At 38.2% G+C, this 17930-nt stretch overlaps 1 protein-coding gene across 6 annotated transcripts; it reads right to left on the reverse strand.

Moving 5' to 3' along the window:
• Positions 1-485: 485 nt before the first annotated feature.
• On the reverse strand, positions 486-17211 carry jade1 (jade family PHD finger 1). 6 transcript variants are annotated; one of them, XM_042501095.2, is made up of 11 exons: positions 17060-17211; positions 14804-14895; positions 13547-13614; positions 12182-12339; positions 10512-10696; positions 9082-9293; positions 8258-8425; positions 7223-7339; positions 5448-6047; positions 3756-3873; positions 486-2376 (listed from the first exon to the last, which is right to left on the reverse strand). In XM_042501095.2, the coding sequence occupies exons 2-11, from the start codon at positions 14853-14855 to the stop codon at positions 1286-1288; spliced, it is 2769 nt and encodes a 922-aa protein (XP_042357029.2). In that variant the 5' UTR covers positions 14856-14895; positions 17060-17211; the 3' UTR covers positions 486-1285. The 6 variants fall into 6 exon arrangements, with proteins under 6 accessions (XP_042357029.2, XP_042357031.2, XP_042357032.2 ...); XM_042501097.2 differs by having other exon boundaries at positions 14804-14936; positions 17060-17196; XM_042501098.2 differs by lacking the exon at positions 17060-17211 and adding an exon at positions 16834-16976.
• Positions 17212-17930: the final 719 nt, after the last annotated feature.

Here is a 17930-nt window from a genome sequence, read left to right on the forward strand (position 1 = left end):
AGCCAAAAACACCATAATATGATCTGTTGAAAAAACAACCAAAATAAGCCATACCATAGTATGGTGAAAAATGTCAAAAAATTATGTCCCAAAAACAGCTGAAAACACCTTAAAAAGTTTGTCAAGAGACATCATAGCATAAAATGTTGCAGAAACTGCACAAAACATTACAATATAGCATGTACAAAAACGACCAAAAATGCCATACTACAGTATGGCAAAAAATGTCAAAATATGTTAAGTCACCAAAACCTCATGGTATAGAATGTCATCAAAAGAAAATGAGAAGATGATCGTCTGAAATAGCATTAAAAAACTCATAATAAGGTAAGTCGACCAAAATAGCACCAAAACGCCATAGTAACGTCGTAATAAAAAAAATCATTGTATAGTTCGTCATAAAATGCATCATAGTATCAACAGCAAAGAATAACATTTGGCGTTTTAGTCAAAAAGGTTGAAAAGTTACAAATCAATCAAACAAATTCTCTCTTGTCCTTCAGAGTTTTTATTCCTCTTTAAGACAAAGACAAAAACAAGTTTCATTTTGCATAACAGTAGTACAGCAGCGGCCGAGGGTACAAAACACTTTCTTAATTTTTCAGTGTAAAAATAACTCTACTCATACCTCACACCTGTGCCGTCCTCTCGTAGTGCAAATGCTTCAAATAAAAGTTAGGCACATGATGGATACGATACGATCGCAGTTCGGTTACACTTAAGTGCTGATGACAAATAACATGTCTTCTTACTTCCTTTTGTGTGTGGTTCGCAATGTTTGGAAGAAATGATGACAGCTGGATTTTAAATAGCGATAAAAGGGCAGTTTGACTTCCTGTTTGTAGATGTTAACGTCCAATGAAGCGTAATAAAAAAGACCTAAGTACTATTTTTCTGACAAGATTATTATCTGTCAGCGTTTTCAACTAAGTGCAACTGAGTTTAATACTATCTCAAAAAAAATGACATTGCAAGCTTATGGTCCCAAGCAACAATCACAACTTTTCCTTCGTTGATGCTTTTGCTTGTAAGTATCTGAGCAAGCGTTTAAGTGGCAACTTGACATCTTTCTACTTTTAAGAAAGAAAAAACGAAAAACTAGCTCAAAATAAAGTAAAATATTTCCCAGATTTACATATGTTACAAATAAAAAATAAATATCAGCTCTGTTTTTTTAATCTAGGCATTTAAATGATTCATCGAGAAAAATAAAAGGTACAAAGAGCGACCGTCTTTCTCTTCCAACGTACACAGTGCAGCTTATTTTCCAAGTGTTGCTCCGCCATCAGGACGCCAGCACGCCTCGGCGGATGATGTCAGACCCGTAACGGCGACTGAGAGACGAGTCGCCCCTCAGCTGGTGGGAGTGGCATCGTTTCAAGCAGGGATCCATCTCGTCATCGCCCGGTTTGGAGTCGGAGGCGTATCCGTCATTCTCCGTCCCCGTGCGGTGTCTGGTCCTGGGGTACGACGGCTCAGGCGTGTTGGTCAGCGGCCTCAGCAGCGCCTTGCGGGGCTCCGCCTCCTGTTGTTCCTTCGTCGTCGCCACCGGAGGTCTCTCGCTCCTCTTGGGGATCCTGAACTTGCCCCAGCTCCTCAGGTGTCCTCCCACATGTCTGCTGGTTGTGTGTGAGCCGTTCGCCTGAGCTTTCTTCAGCCAGCCGTTAGCTTTGGTGCCGGCGGCGGCGTCTGACACCTCGCTGGCTCTGTTGACTTTAGTGTTGGTCGTCACATCAACGGTGTCGGGGCTTCTTTTGGTCATTCCTTCGTCGGCAAAGTAGTCGTCAGTGTCAGAGCTCCTGATGTCGACCAGCCTGATGGACACGGTTTTCTCCAGGTGTTTTGAACCGAACCTGTTCTTCCCGTGGCTGGGAAAGCTCTCCGTCACATCGCTCCTCCTCTTCCTCCTCCTCTCCTCTTGTTCGTGGTCGCTGTCTCGTTTCCGTCTGACCAGTGTCTCGTGTTCGGACGCAGGGGCCTCCCTCCTAGGGCCCTTCCTGTTCTCGAGTTTGTGCAGTTTGACAGCGATCATTTCCTGAACGACTTCTGGCTTCTGAAGTTTTGGGAACTGAGCCTCCGGGCTGAGCGCAGAGTTCTGGATTTTGGCGTTGCTTGTGTCCTCAGCAGTCTCCGACTCTTTGATTCTGGGGAATTTACTATCCTTCGTCTCCAGTGGTATGCTCAGATTGTCTTTCTTGTGAGTGTGCTGGTAGTCCGAGAAGCTTTTTCTGTCTCCGCTTTTTCTTTTTTCCTGCTTTGAAGACCCTCGTTTGGTTTTCAGTCCCGAGTGGCTCCAGGAGGAGCGAGACTGGGAGCCCTGAGAGGATAACCAGCCCAGAGAGAAGAGCTTCTCCAAATCCTTTGCTGAGGGATCACCTGTAACACAGACAATTGAGCGACAGATTCAGGACGAAATCAGGGAAATATTTTCAGATTATCCACTGGAGGGGGACCACCATGTTTAAACCCCCGCTAACTTAAATAAAGATAAAATGACTCATCCTGCAGCTAACTCACACCTCCAAGTGTTATCAGACCAAACAGATTAAATTGAGTGAAATACACTATAAAAAAGGCACTGCATATCTCAGAAAAAGTCATAATATAGTGTGCCATAAAAATATCACAATATTTAACAGTATGCCATAGTGAAGTACGCCATAAACATGCTGTATTATATTATGCCATAAAAATAAAAACATGTCATAGTACATAATGTCAGGTACATTTCACTGAAATTTCAAAGTTATGTATGTCATGAAGATTTAACTTAAAAAGTTAAATAAAAGTATGTCAAAAATATCAAATATTTTTCAAAATGTCATTTTTTTTTTTCCAAAATGGCATAAAAAAGCCAAACTACTGTATGACATCCAAACTGCATAAAAAAAGTAATGGTATAAAGTGAAAAAATTATAGTATTTCTTCCAAAATAGTATAAAGAAAAGCTGATAATAGCAGCGGGTCGGCAAAAAAGCCTAAAAAAATCATAGTATAGTTTGTCGTCAAAAATGGCATTAAAGTCATTGTATAGTACATGTTGACAAAAATAGAAAAATGTCATAGAAAAGTGTTGTCCAACATATAATTTAAAAAATCCTGGTAGAGTATGTAAAAACGCATAGAAATGTCACGGTATAGTACGTCTGCGCAAATAGTATTAAGAAAAACTAAAAGTATAGTATGGCATCAAAAACAATCTAAAAATGTCATAGTAAGGTGTGTTGTCCAAAATATCATAAAAATGTCATAGTACAGCATGTTGTCCAAAGTAGCATAAAAAGTCATAGTATAGTATGTCATCAAAAATGACCCAAAATGGCACAAAAACGTCACAGTATAGTATGTTGTCCAAAACTGAACAAAAAAGTCATAGTTACGTATGTTTTCTAAAATAATGATAAGATAAAATATGCGTGGTATATGTCACATAAAATAGCATGAACAAGTAATAGTATAGCATGTGTCATGGCAGAAAAAAATGTGATGTGTTTTGAAAAGTTTTGATGTGGTGTAGTAAAAAGTACAAATACTGCTTTTTAAAATTTCATAGAGTATAGGTATAGAGTTACATTAAATGGAAATAGCAAACTTACGTATAAAAACTTGGTTTTACTTCCTACGTTCCCAACATTAATGAAAGAAACTGTAAATTTGCACGTAACAGAATTGGCTGCACGGAGTTTCTAACTTTTAGCGAGATTCTTAAAAACAAAATGAAATAAATCAGCTTGTTCTCGTCTTTCGGGTTTTACCTGAGAGCAGCTCGTGGTCGAGAAGTTGAACTTGGTGCTGGAAGATCTGCTCCTGGATTCTCCACAGCGAGCGCTTCATCTTCTCCCTCCGAGTCACCATGTAGGTCAGATTACGGACCTGAGGAGCAACAGCAGCAGGATCTTCAGACTCTCATGAGCTTACATCAACATCTTAAGACACTGACCTTCATACTGATTCCTGCCTAAAATGTGCTGATTTGCTGCTTCTCTCTGTTATATGCCTCCACGTAAAGTGAGTATCTGAACCAGAACTGACAGTGATTAAAGTGTTTACATCGCTTGTTTGAAAGGTCGGTCATTTTTCATTACTTTCTAACATTTTCAAGTCTAAAAGATTAAACTAAATCATTATGCAGCCCTATTTTAGATTTCACCATATTATGTTCCATTGTAATCCTATTACACACATATTATGTAGTAATATATTGTGTACACTTTAATATATGTCTGCATATTGTAGTATTTTACCTGTATTTATTTCATGTATAATACATGCTCCGTTATGAGTCTTTTAACAAGTCACTTTACTTTCTTAAAGGGGCCCTATTATGCTCTGGGTAGCATTTTTGTGCTTATTAAAGGTCTCCAAGTAATAAAGCCCAAAGTTTAAGCCAAAGGGAACTCTTTCTGCTCCTCAGCTGACTGAAACAGTTCTCGGCGGGTTTCCATTGACACTCAAATTGCGCAAATTGCGAAAACAAAATTCACCCGTTTATCACAAAACGTTTATTGCGCTCGCATGAGGTGGTATTTCAGGCAATTCGAAAAAGCCATATTTCGCAAAGCTGCAATGGAAATACTTTTTTCGCATTTATAGGTCATATGATGTGCAACATATAGACAGACAGTTTCAGACAGAGGAGCTGCAGTAAAGGGCAGTATGAGACACATGATGTGTTTTTCTAGTAGAACCCCAAAATACAAATATGATCCTAAAAATGAGCACAATAGGGCCCCTTTAGGTCTTAAAAGGGATTTGCACGACTGCAATAATTATATTTGCACAACGTATATGGTCTAAGGCCTGTCTGATCTTGACCACAGGCACAGGAGTTTGTTTATTTGTTGTTTTTTTATGATAGAAATAAATATGTTTTCACAGAAAGTTAGTTATTTACACAAGGAACAGTGTAGAACACTATATATGATATATACTTTTGATGGTCTTGATGATATGAAATGGATTTTGAGCTTTTTTTTCTCTTCTCTTTATAACAGCGCCACCTGCTCTGCAACTAACGTTTAAATAAATGCAATGCTCGTGTCTTACAGACACAGCTGTTCCTCAAACAAACTGATGGGGAGATGCTCTCTCTCCTCTATCCAAAACCGACATAACGACCGCAGATGGCGGTCAGTCTGTCAGTCTGTCTACTGTGTCCGCTCCTATTTATTTTGAAAGAAAGAACGACGGCCAATAGGGAAACAGCAACGTCACATCCTCAGTAGCACTGACCATAAGCATAATATTTTAATTTATGATATTTGAAATAGTTGTTTCCTGTCTTTTTTTACTGCTCTATCATGTAAGTAAATCTTATCTATAAAAAAACAAACTTTTCTGCTGCAGTCAAACTTTATTTAAATTTACTTAAACTGCTTCTTTGCTCATTCCCTCCTTCTCCTCTTTGCTGCTCTCTGGACTTTGTGACGGCTGAAGTAGAGACCTACCCTCTCCAGGTCCTGACGGAGGTGTGTGAAGAGCTGTAGGCGTCGCAGCAGCACCTCGTGCTCGCGGCGTGCCAGGCTGTCCTCCTCGTCCTTCTTTGGCGTGAGGAGCGGCTGGTTGAAGTTGGCTTTGCGTTTAAGTTTCCAGTACTGATACAGGAAGTCCACCACCTCCGGCGGCAGCTTCAAGTGACTCGCCACCTCCTCCACGTCCACAAACTGGTAAAACTCCTCCTCCATCTCCTGCAGCTTAAGCTTGCGGAGGCTGACCCTCTTCTCCTCTTGGCGGCTAGTGAGCGCCTCCAGATCGCTGGGCGCTCTGTCTAAGAGCTGAGGAGCCACGTAAGAAGACGAGGAGGAGACGGCGTCTTCCTCCCCTCTCACCCTGCCTCTCCTCTTTCCCTTCTTATCTCTGGCGCTCTCCTTCTCCTCCTCGCCTCCCGAGTCTCGTTCCCTGGACTCCTCGCCCTCGAGCCCAGAGTGTTTGGGGCAATAGGACTTAAACTTGACCTCGTCCTCCTCGGTGAGGATGGTGTTCATTTCAAGGCTGGCGTGGAGGCCGCATGTCACATGGAAGGCAGTCCGGCAGTTTTTCGCTGAGCACTACAGCAGCAAACATTAACATTTAACTCTTACAGTACCACATGACAAACTAATCTAATGTGCACTGAACGTCTGTAAAAGTCTCTTAACCAAATGCACAAAGCAAATGTTGGAACCTCTCTGGATGGCAGTGAAATGGCTCAGAAAATAAAAAAAAATAATAATAAAAAATTCCTCTTAAAATATTTAGCCATCTCTTTGATGAGTTTGATTGGTATTGACATTTTAAAGTCAGTTTGATTTGTTGTCTGATGGCACAAGTATTGTATTATTTCCGGTTAAGTGTGTTGGTTTCTTGTAAAAACACTGTGATCACTTGTATATCACTTGTCTTTGTACTTGGGTCAAATTTTTTAAATACTGTTAAAGTATGTGTATGATTTTATTTTTGTATTATTTTAATTGTCTGAATATACTTGTCTCATTAAAGTTGATGAAATGTCTTAATCCAGTTTTTTTCAGAGCAGTTTGTGAAATTAGTTTGAAAAATTGCCGTATAAAGTTTATTATTAATATTATTATTGGTAGTAGTGGTAGTAGTACTAAGAGTAGTAGTATTTGAAACTGTCACCAAATTCTTCTAATTATATTTAATATAAGAACTGTACAAATGTATGGCTTTTTAAATATAACTTCAACCACATTTGAATTTAATGTGTCGAATTTAAAAAAAGATCTGGACAAAAATGTGTCAATATTCAGCAGTATTGATTAGAATAATTTTGGTATCTGTACTGGGAATTATTTATGTAGCTTTGGCACTGCTATAAACTAACATCCAGCTACAAGTCATGATTGTAATTAAAATTGAAATTGTATGCCATTTATACACATTTGTGTAGGACTTTTGTTACACAACAGCAAAATAATTAACTGATGGTTTTCATTTTAAGCTGTTATTCCCATGTATTAGAATTATTAAAACACGAAATACAACCAACTCTAAATAGACAAAAATTAATCATTAAAACGACCTCCTGATCTGAGAAATCTTTACAATTTAATTTCCCACACTTGTAAAAAGCAGAGAAAACATCACTCGCCACCACCCCGACTATATCTCCAGCTGCTGACTGAAATATTATAACACGCTGCGTCACGCGTTGCTTTTCACGTCTCATTAAACGTCTTTTTGTTTCTGCGTCGCGGTGTTGAAATGCGAGGTGTGACTCTACCTGTATGCACGCTCCGGTCTTCTCTTTGCACAGGCAGCAGATCAGAGCCCATCTGTTGCTGGGGATGTGCGACACGTTGGTGATCGGCTCCATCTTCTCTGGATTCCCGATGCTCACCTGCAAAACACATGAACACATAATGTGTCAAATGTGGTTCAAATGTTGGTGTCAACTCATTTAGAAATGCAAACACATCATCAACAAATGTATGAATGCACTCAGATCTCCAGCACATGCTCAGAAATCTTCAGCAATTGATGCTCTAAAACGAATAAATGAAAAAAAAAGTTTTTCATGGTGTTTGATCTAATTAATAACTAAAACATGACTAAAAAGGATAAAAGAACTGGAATTTTTTTTAAAGAAACATTTGAGATTTTTTTTCTTTAAAAATGTTTGGCTTTTTTTTGGTCTTACAAAATTTATGGTGATTTTTAAAGGAAAAAACTTGGTGATTTTTTTTCTTTTCTTTAAAAACTCTGGGCAGTTTTAAAAATGTTGAGGATTTGCAGGTTTGGATGGCAAGTATTCGTTAAAAATAACTCAAAATTACAACATTTATCATAGTCAGAAATTGTAAAAATAGACATTGATGTTGGATTTTACAATTGTCAACGGTCCTTGAACACATCATGTGTTATCATACAGACTTGTGAAACAAATTCAACCACTTTTCCAAAATATTCAGGGTATATTTAGCTTAAAAAACATTTTCCAATTGGGACAGGCAAAATGAAATTCATGTTGGACACAGGAGAGAAAAAAAACCTTATGCAAAGAGTGCATTACACTAACTGGAATTGCTATTTGCAAACTCCATGACTTCAAGGTTTTCCATTACTGTTCGAACAAAGACGGATAAATTTACTCTTTTCTGACATATTTAAGACTTACAAAGTACGTGTGAAACACGGAAAGAGTAAAATGGAAGAAAGACTAAAAGTGTTAAAAAAAACCACAAAAAAAACAATTATTTGTTATAATAAACTTGCAGGACAAAAAACAGGCTATAAGTGGGTAGATTTTATTTTTCACCTCTGGAATCCACAAGGCACAGCTGACGTGGACCCACTTGGTTCCACTTCGGGTCGGCTTCATGGCTCCTCCCTTCTTAGGACACAACTGGCACTTTGGCAGGATGCCGAGGGCGCAGATCCGGCACAGCCAGCTGCCCTTCGGGACCTTCTGGATGCCGTAACACGCCTGGTGAGAGACGCAAGCGAGAGGGAGACTCAGCTTCGAGGCGGCAAGCAGATATCGATACAGCAGCAACAAATCAAGACATGGGGAAAGTTTTTGTGTGTGTGTGTGTGTGTGTGTGTGTGTGTGTGTGTGTGTGTGTGTGTGTGTCAGATTAAATCACAGCGACATCTGATCTGGCAGCTAACATGAGACGCATTCATTTTTGCTTCATTACCACCAAGAAATCTGTCTCATGTAAAGTCAATATTTTTGATGGTGTCTAAAGTTATGTTTAGTGGAAATAAAAAGCCGACAAAGTATTTCATTTAATTTATATTATTAGTTTTTTCTTATTTTCTGTGAATTTATAAGCAGAGCTAAAGTTGCATTTTCATTGTTCTCACAGCTGAAAACTGAAAGAAAAATGAAAGAAAAAGGGTCAAATCTTTTGGTTTACTTTTCAGATATTTGGCTGATATTCTTATATTTTCATTTATTAATTAATTATAATTAGACAGATGCTTAAACTCGTGTTCTAATAAAGTGTACAACTCTAATTAATATATCACGATGGGGTGTAAATTTACAAATTTTATTCCCACATCACTGTTTCATAAAAGTATTTTATCAGGTTTTTTCGTCAAATATTAGTATTTTGTCTCGAGTTGACCTCTGACCTGGTGAACGCAGATATTACACTTGTCGCAGAACACCATCTCATTGTTGTCCTCCCCATCAGGTGACTGGCAGACGTCACACACCACGTCCTCGTCATACTCGATGCCGAGCCCCTCCTCCGTCTCCATGGCGTGCGTCATGTTTTCGTGGCAGCATCGCTCAAACTCTTCGATCACCCGCTCCATGGTGATCTCGTCCAGCAGCGGCATGGCTGGAAAAGTAAAGAGTAAAACGTTTTCCCAATTTGTTTGTCACAAAAATCCTCCACATTTCAATCTGTGACCTGAGGCATTTATAAAAAAAAACATTATATATATTTAAAACATGTCGACTTTAACTGAAAAGTCACCGTGAAAAAACTAATTTATTTCTGCCTAATTGGTCGACATGTTGGAGTAATCCCTATTTTATCCAACAGTGACGACACACAAATTAAAAGGTTTAACTATGAAGTTCACTCTGTGAGTCATCTAACCAAAAACACGACACAGACAGAAGTCAACCTTAGACAACAACATGCATCTACACAAAGATGTGGTTTAAGCAACATGAGCAGCCTAAAATAAATCAAGATAAAAGCTCGGCTCAGAAACCCTGTGAACCCAAACTCGGATCTAAACAGACTCCAGCTCGAGGAGAGGATGGAGTGAAGCTGAGAGGCTGTTTGGACGGGAAAGATAAACAGGATAACACGCAGGAATCATGAATGCTTTTGTTTGCAGACCTGATGACATTTTCTGACTGTAAACCAAAAACGATAATGAAAGTAGATCTAATACTTTCAGCCTTTACTTTGGTTCCAGAGAAATTCCCCGATTTGTTTTCCCAAAAGAAGCGTCGAGCTCAGTAAACAGTGACAATTTAACCCCTTAAAACTTGAGCAAACTGGCTTAATTTCTTTCAAAAACACGAAAAGGTGACAATCAAGGAATGTCCCAAAATTTTAAATTAGAGAAACATTACAAGAAAAAAGTAAAAGAACAAAAAGAAGAAATGAAATGAAAAAAAAGCTAAAATAAAAGAATAATAATAACATAAAAATAAATAATAAGAAATATTTTCTCATAACCTAACTTTAAATATATATAATAATATTAATAGTAATAATAACAATACATTTTTCTTCATATTTTTCCCATTATTTAATAATTTTCTCTCTCTTCTCTGTCTATTTTTTGGGGCTTATTTTCAGGTCACCTTCAACTATTTTTTGCAGTTTGCAGAACATCTGTTTCTTCATTGCCTTTTCTCCCCACGTTTTAAAAGAAATCAAACCAAATTGCTCAAAGTCCAAAGATATAAATATTTAAGAAAGAAGTCTTGTTTTATTGTGTGACGCACTTTGTGTTACAGTTTGTGTGTTTGAAAAGTGCTAAACAAATAAAAGTCTGACTGACTGATTGATCGAAACATCTGTTCTGTGACTCACCCATCTCTGCAAACTCCTCGTTGGCGATCTGCAGCCAGGCCACGTCCTCCTCATTCAGGTCGTAGCGACACATTCCCTCCGCCAGCGTCCGGATGTCCACGTAGCCCAGCGCCTCGGCACCTGATGTCCGGATCAACTTCTTTGGCCTGACGAACATGACCTCCTTCCCTTTCTCAGCCAAAACCCTGCACAGCACAGTCAGGACACAATTTAGAGCATTTACAGCACGTTAATTTAAATTACGCATCCTCGCATTTTCTATGTACGTATTCTCTGGACAAATATGTGGAGTTCATTGCAGGCAAAAGATTTTTTTTTTTTTACATTATAGATCAATCGAACAGCAAATGTGACCATGATTATACATAAAAAGCATCTTTCCCTCACAGCTGTAGGTCCTGCTTGAGTCATGAATAACTGAGCACTTTAAGGATTTTAAACGCTGTAATCTGATACAAAGGTGTAAAAATATCACCTGAAAGATGCAAACGAAAGTTTAAATTTTCCTTTGGTGGATAAAATAATGTGAGCCACGGGAAACGGTGTGAAAAATTAACTTTTTTTCCACAAGACAAATGGCTGATAAATAATCAAGCCACTTAATAGATAACCATTGTTTATGTCTGTTGAGTGAAATTACCAGCCACACGCATATTTTACAAGCACATGTTAGCAGATGGTGCCAATTTTATAGCCTGACTGCCACATGCCTTTTTAAATATACATCTGTTTGATTCATGTACTAACTAGGGCTGCACAATTAATTGCATATTAATCATGATCCTGATTTTGGCCTCCCCATAATTGATTGAACACTGATGTTTAAAATGCAAACTCTGCTGCATATAAAATCAAGGGTTTACTTAAAAGCCAGCTTCCACTTCTGAAGAGCTGTCACTCTGCTGTGTGCATCCTGCAGCAGCAGCAGCAGCAGCCCATAAAAAACTTGACTTAATGCTGCCACTGCAGACGGGCAAAATTAAAATCATCTGTTGTTTGAACACAGAAGAGAAAAATAACAATATGCACAGAGTGCATTAGACTTTTTTTCTGTGCAAATGAAAAGATTTGTTGATTAGAAGGAATGTTGCACGAGGTGAAAAAGAACGCAGTGCTCTTAATATACAATTTAATTTATATTTATTTCTAAATATGTTTATTTAAATCATGCCTTTGCACATACACTTTTCTTTTTTTTTAAACCCAATTTTTCTTTTCCTATATTTTGTTTTCAGAAAAACACGGTAAATGAAGACCGGTCTTATTTTGATGCAAAGATCTAATAATTCGCAGGAATGTAGTAAAAAAGGGAGGTGAAGGCAGTGTCTGTTGTGACAGTATTTTGTCTCTGAAAAAAACAATAAATAATTTGGATAAACAGTCGTGATCTCAAGATTGATTAAAATAATTAAGCTTATTACTTTGGCTATTATCATGCAGCTCCAGTATATACTGGTTTTGTTTTTCAACCTTTCTGCTTTTTATTGGATACCAAGGTATCTGATTTTGAGCACGTCAGATAACATTAAAACAAAAAAGGCTCTAAAAGCCCCTTTTTATACAAGCAGCCGCCTCCAAACAAGCAGTGACGTCCCAGTTTTAAGAGTATTCCCGCTCAAGGACGATACAGGATCAAACGTAACTCAAAGCGCTCTTTTGTTTTGTCCTACCTGGCGACGGGCTGTGGGATGGACTGGGGGCTGACGGGAACCTGGACGCCCTTCTCCCACTCTTGCCTCCACGGGTCGGCGAGGACGTAGTAGTCCTCGGGGTTCAGCTGGTACGAGTCATGCACCTTCATGGCGGTGATCAGGTCGGTCCTGAAAACCTGCAGCATGAAAACAAGTCAGTACGCTTCATCATAAGCACTTTTACAACAGTGAATCATTACAAGCTGTAGAGGAGAAAAGATTGTTTTTCTTGTTTGACGTTTACAGCCGTCAGACGAATAAACATGCTGTTGTTTATTATACGAATTCTCTGCATCTTCTGTGCAAATATTCAAGAGTGAAGTACGAGGAGACATCACAATATAATACAGTAAAGCCACATTAAGGCTTCCAAAATACTGATATATTAGGATTAATTATTTCATCTGGTCATCCTCAAGATCATAAAAGCTTTATAAAGTGCAGAATCATAGTCCAAAATTACATTTTTGGCTCATCTGAAGAGGACTTGTTAACTGTTCAATTTGTGCCAACAATATCTTTTAGAACCAAAACACTCACAAACATGTTTTTTCTCTACAGAGATACTTTATATCAGTGTTTGCACAGGCTTGAAAAAAACTACCACGTTGTCCACAGACAGCCAGAGAGGAACCAACCAATCAGGATCCAGTTTAGGCCTGAGTCATTGTTTTGTTTTGATCTGATTGGCTCTCGGTCAGAGGGTGTACAGTGGCCTGCAGGGACCAAGTCCACAGACTGTACAATAGATAAAAGCAGTTATGTTGCTGTCCCAAGTACCCAGTGTACGGCATGTAAGATTGCATCATTTAATGTAAAAAATAAAGGGATGTTTTAAAAAATATGTTGTAGTTTCAATTACTTCTTTAAATTAGCACATTATTTTTTACTAAAATGTTTATGTTTTTGATGTTTCTTTCCTCCAAATATCCAATAAATAAAAAAATAAATACAACTTTGAATAAAAACATGACTAGAGCTGCAATGACTAGTGACTAAAAGGAAACTACAAAATGCATTTCCTAAAGAAAATGTGTGTGGACGCTGACGGCTGAAATGAATCTAAAAGCATTTCTGAAACAAGTTTTGGAGGTTTGGGCCACTTCTTGGAGAAAAGAAGAATTTTGAAGACGTCCCTTTGGGTTCTGGTAAATTGTGATGAGCATTTTAAAATATATATATTTTTAAGAGTTTTTACATTCATTAACGAAACAGATAATCCATTAATCATGAAAATAACAAGCAGATTCATTGTTAATGAAAATAATTGTTAGTTGAAGTCCTTAACATGACAGCAGAGTAGAGGAACGACAACAAATGATGAACTAGTTTAGACGCACGTACCTCTGAGGGTTTCTGCCCGGTCCCTCTCCTCGGCTGTGATGAATGTTGGGACCAGCAGGTAGAATTACCTGGAGGAGAAACACAACAGGATGTTAAACGTCTCATTTTTTTCTCTGTCTGTTTCTGCTGCTTTAATGAACAACTTCACATGCCCAAAAACGTATGGATTTCCCCCCCAAGGGGAAATTTCAAACAATGTACGTGTGGCTCATTTGTACAGTCAAAATGGAGAAACTGCCATTTTCTGTTTTCAGTTTCATTTCTACACTATTTACTAAATTGTCTTTTGGCTTATTATAAAATGACTGAAAACAGGGGCGCTGGGTGGCATCCCCATTTCCTGTTTTCTCTCAAAGTGGTCTTAAAGGCCGTAAAATCTTCCAAAATAAAAACAAATAAAATATAATATATATGTATTTAATATAATATAATAAACAAAATAAAAAAATATTGAAAGCAGCAGCAATAATTTTGCATGTAGAAATTACCTGTATGAGATGTGGGACCGCAAAGTCCAGAAGGATCATTTCAATAATTAACTGTTCACCTCACAAAACGCTGATTCAGACCTTAGCTAAATTTTCCAGTAAGAGCTCAGGTTTGTTTTTACACCAGATGGCACATTAGACAGATTGGATGTTAGCATTCACAGGGAAACATCAACGTATTTTTGGCTTTCTGTGATTAACAACTTACCTCATCATTTTATATGATGTGGTAAAACCACAGACATCTGACATTTTGTAGAGAATAAAACACAATGAAGTGTTTCTGAAGTTGTTCACTGATGTCAGATTTGAGCCTATCTGCCTGACCTGCAAGGATGTCTTTAAAGGTCCAAGTGTCCCTACTCTGTCTCCTGTCTCTCAGACTGTAGGCGTTCTTTTTCTTTTCCTTAATTTTTGTCCATCTGCTGCTCCCTTTTCTCTTTCTCAGTTTCCTTCCTGAACAGAGTATACGTTCACTGACAGCAAAACAAGGACAACTACTCTGACAAAGAATCTGTAAAGCCAAAAATAAATGGCTACGAAAATGCACTTGACTGTAAAAAAGGCAGACATTTACAGATAAAAAAAATGTGATGATTTAATTTCAGCCAAAATGTGTGCTATTTAAGAATAAAACTTGGCATTTCTTCTGCAGTTTTACACTTTCACTTCTGAAAATTGAGGATAGTGGCAGAGTTTTGCTTGGCCTCATTCAGGTCTATATTTGGACTCGGTATGAGTGAGTCAGCAGAGACAATACTTTGCTTACTTCCATTGTCGGAGTCATCACTGCTGCTGAGGTGCCTGCTTCTCTTCATCATCGTCGTCGTTGTCTGTCTGCAGGGCTCCGACGTAGGGACACTTCACACAAACCAGACAGGAGGTTAGGTTACAGTATACAGCTGTGGTAAAGAAAACAGGTTGGGAATAAGACTGAAAAAAGTCTGGCTCAAAAAGTTACATTATTGTGCAAAACAGTGTTAGATTTTCAGTCTAAATCATCCCTGGCATAAGTGATATGTGATTCATCAACTTTATCCCTTTGTTTAAGAGGGTTTAAGTTTTTTATTTGATTGTTTTTTTGCTCATTTTGAGTAGGGGTTGACCAACATTGGCTTTTCGAGGCTGATACCAATACTGATTTTTAGTAGTTAATGAGACCAATAATCGATATTTGGAACCAATATGCATTTACAATAAAAATTAAATCTTTCTGTCAAATTTTAGAATCTGAAATATAACAACTCCAACAAAAAAACTTTGTTTAAGAGCTTTTATAAAATGTTCAATCAAAACTGAAACTTTCAACATAGAAAGCAAGTTCCCAGCGACTTCTTTTTAATAAAGTTATGTGAAAATTTAAGTGAAAAATTAATAAATAAAAATGGCTCCCTGAGGTTTTACAAAGTAAAAATTACTTGTGTGCTGACACTTTCTTTGCACTTTTTAATTGATTAATTTTATCAGCGATCATTTAAATAAAACACCAATACAGATAATTTGCAAAATTCCAAATATTGACCCCAGACCATTAATCGGTCGCCCCTTGGATTTCAGGTAATTTCCTTTTTTTTTAATAAATCAAGATAATTTGCCTATTTTTCAAAGGGTTGAAAGACACAAGGATGGTGCACAATAACATTATTAGACATCAAGTTAGTTACACAATGAGTAATTGCATGCCCATGACAGCCACTGCTGAAAACACCTCATGTTCCAGTTTAATTTCTGCACAAACATTCAGGAAACTCTCCCTGCAGCCCCTCGCCCATCCTTTGAAATATCTGCAACACCTCTTCTGTACTAACATGTAATTTCTTGCACATAAACAGGTAGATATCACAGCAAAACAGTAGTAAAAACTTGCCACCTGCAGATCTGACAGCACACCAACCCGGCAGCTAAACGATGTGTACATTCACTGTTCAGCGATGTCAACAAGAACAACACATGCAGCACAGACAGGAAACAACGCCTTACAAGTGCTATGAGTCAGCTCGCGGCGTGCACAAACATCAGCATGATCTCTAGAAACACCAGACAGGTGGAAATATCTCCGCTGCTGCCAGCGTGCAAAAGAGGAAAGGTGCTAACCCAAACTTGGCTGGCTAGGCTAACAGCAGGCTAGCCACGGTTTGTGTGACGCCCCTTTTCTAAGCGGCTAACTAACTAGCGGCTAACGTTAGCTAGCAAGCTAAACCAGCTGGTTTTTCACGGTTACCCCGGCAACATGGCAAAACACACGCAATGCACGTTTGTGTTTTTACGATTTGATCACGGCTGATTTTAAGTCAAACTGCACGGCGTTGCATTTTTTTTTAAATCAGACTACAAATGCTAGCTGGCTAACGTTAGCCGGCTAGCTAATCTCCCCCCTTCAGCCGTTATGCAACATGCGGGCCCACCCACACCCGGCGCCCCGGGTGGAAATGTGATAAGAAATTTCAAAATATTCCGCAACGCCCTTTAGCTTAATCATTTTTGCAAAACGAGAAACAGACACTGGATGTTTAAACGCCTCAATGTGCACGTTTTTCTACAGGCACGGCGCGCTGAATTTAGCTAACGCTGGTGGTTAGCAGGCTAGCTCGTTAGCTTGTTGCTACCCGTATGTAATATGGTTTAGCATTAGCATGTTGCTAAGATAACGTTCTATGGCGCCCCCTTATCAAACAACCCCCGACTAGCTAACTGTCAAAGGTTAAGGGTCATAATCGATTCAAACAAACTACCTGACACCAGCGTGAACACGTTAATAAACGCTGCGAAGTTATTAATAAAACATGGTTGTTGTGCTACCTGTGATGCTAACCAGCAGGGCACAGAGTGGCACAGTTTCCACAGACCCACTGGCTGGGGTTAATCTTTGGCGCCATTTTAAATGACGATGTCGCGTTTTCCTAGCGGACTGCTGGTGCGACCATACTGGAAATATTTACTCAAATAGCCCGTTAAGAACATTCTGGACGATATGCACATGAATTTACACTAACGCAGAGTTGAGAGTAAACTGGACGGTACGTACAGAGCACGTCAGGCCGATGAAAGCCGGTGTTTTGGGTCTGAAGTGAAGCGCAGTTTTGGCTGTGAGTTCCGCTTGACCCGCATTCCACATACACAAACACAGCGCGAGCGGCCGGGGAGGAGGGGACCCTGCCCGGCTGCAGCTGCGCCTCTGCGCCGCTGGAGGGCAGCAGACACCCCGGGAACAATAATGCAACGGCTCCTACAGGAATAATGCTGGAAAAAAAGAAATATTTCCAGTGGCAACACATGCACATTTATTATTATTATTATTATTATTATTATTATTATTATTATTATTATTATTATTATTTCTTGCTATTTTTTGGGTCATGTCTTAAATTGTTCAGTGCCTTCTTACAATGTTTTTGAAAAAAAAAAGTTGATTAGGACTGAAAATATATGTTAAATAATAATGGTGATTATAATACTACTAATAATAACAATGATAACAATAATTATTATTTTATTTATTTAATTCGAACATGTAGAAAGGAAATAGAGAAATTATTATACAAAAACAGAAAAAAGTACTAATTACAGACAATGAAAAGATAAAGGAAATGGTCAAATACATAATGACAGTGAGAAGAAGAAAAATTATATATATATATATATATATATATATTATTTATTTATTTAGTTCTTCTTAGTCCTTATCAACTGATCAACTAATTTTGCTATTTTTAAATTGTCTTTCAAAAACATCGGATGAAGTCATTGTGCAATTTAGGAAGACGTCCCAAAAATTAGCATGGAATTAGTCAAAGGTACAAGAAAATTACCTGAAAATTAGTAACAACAAAAACAAACCAAAAACAAAACGTAACTTAAAAAAGACTGAAGATGTTTTTGCCAAGCTTTTAGATATT

This window comes from Plectropomus leopardus, chromosome 14 (assembly GCF_026936395.1).
Source record: "Plectropomus leopardus strain MGB_pleo_1.0 chromosome 14, ASM2693639v1, whole genome shotgun sequence".
Taxonomy (NCBI): domain Eukaryota; kingdom Metazoa; phylum Chordata; class Actinopteri; order Perciformes; family Serranidae; genus Plectropomus; species Plectropomus leopardus.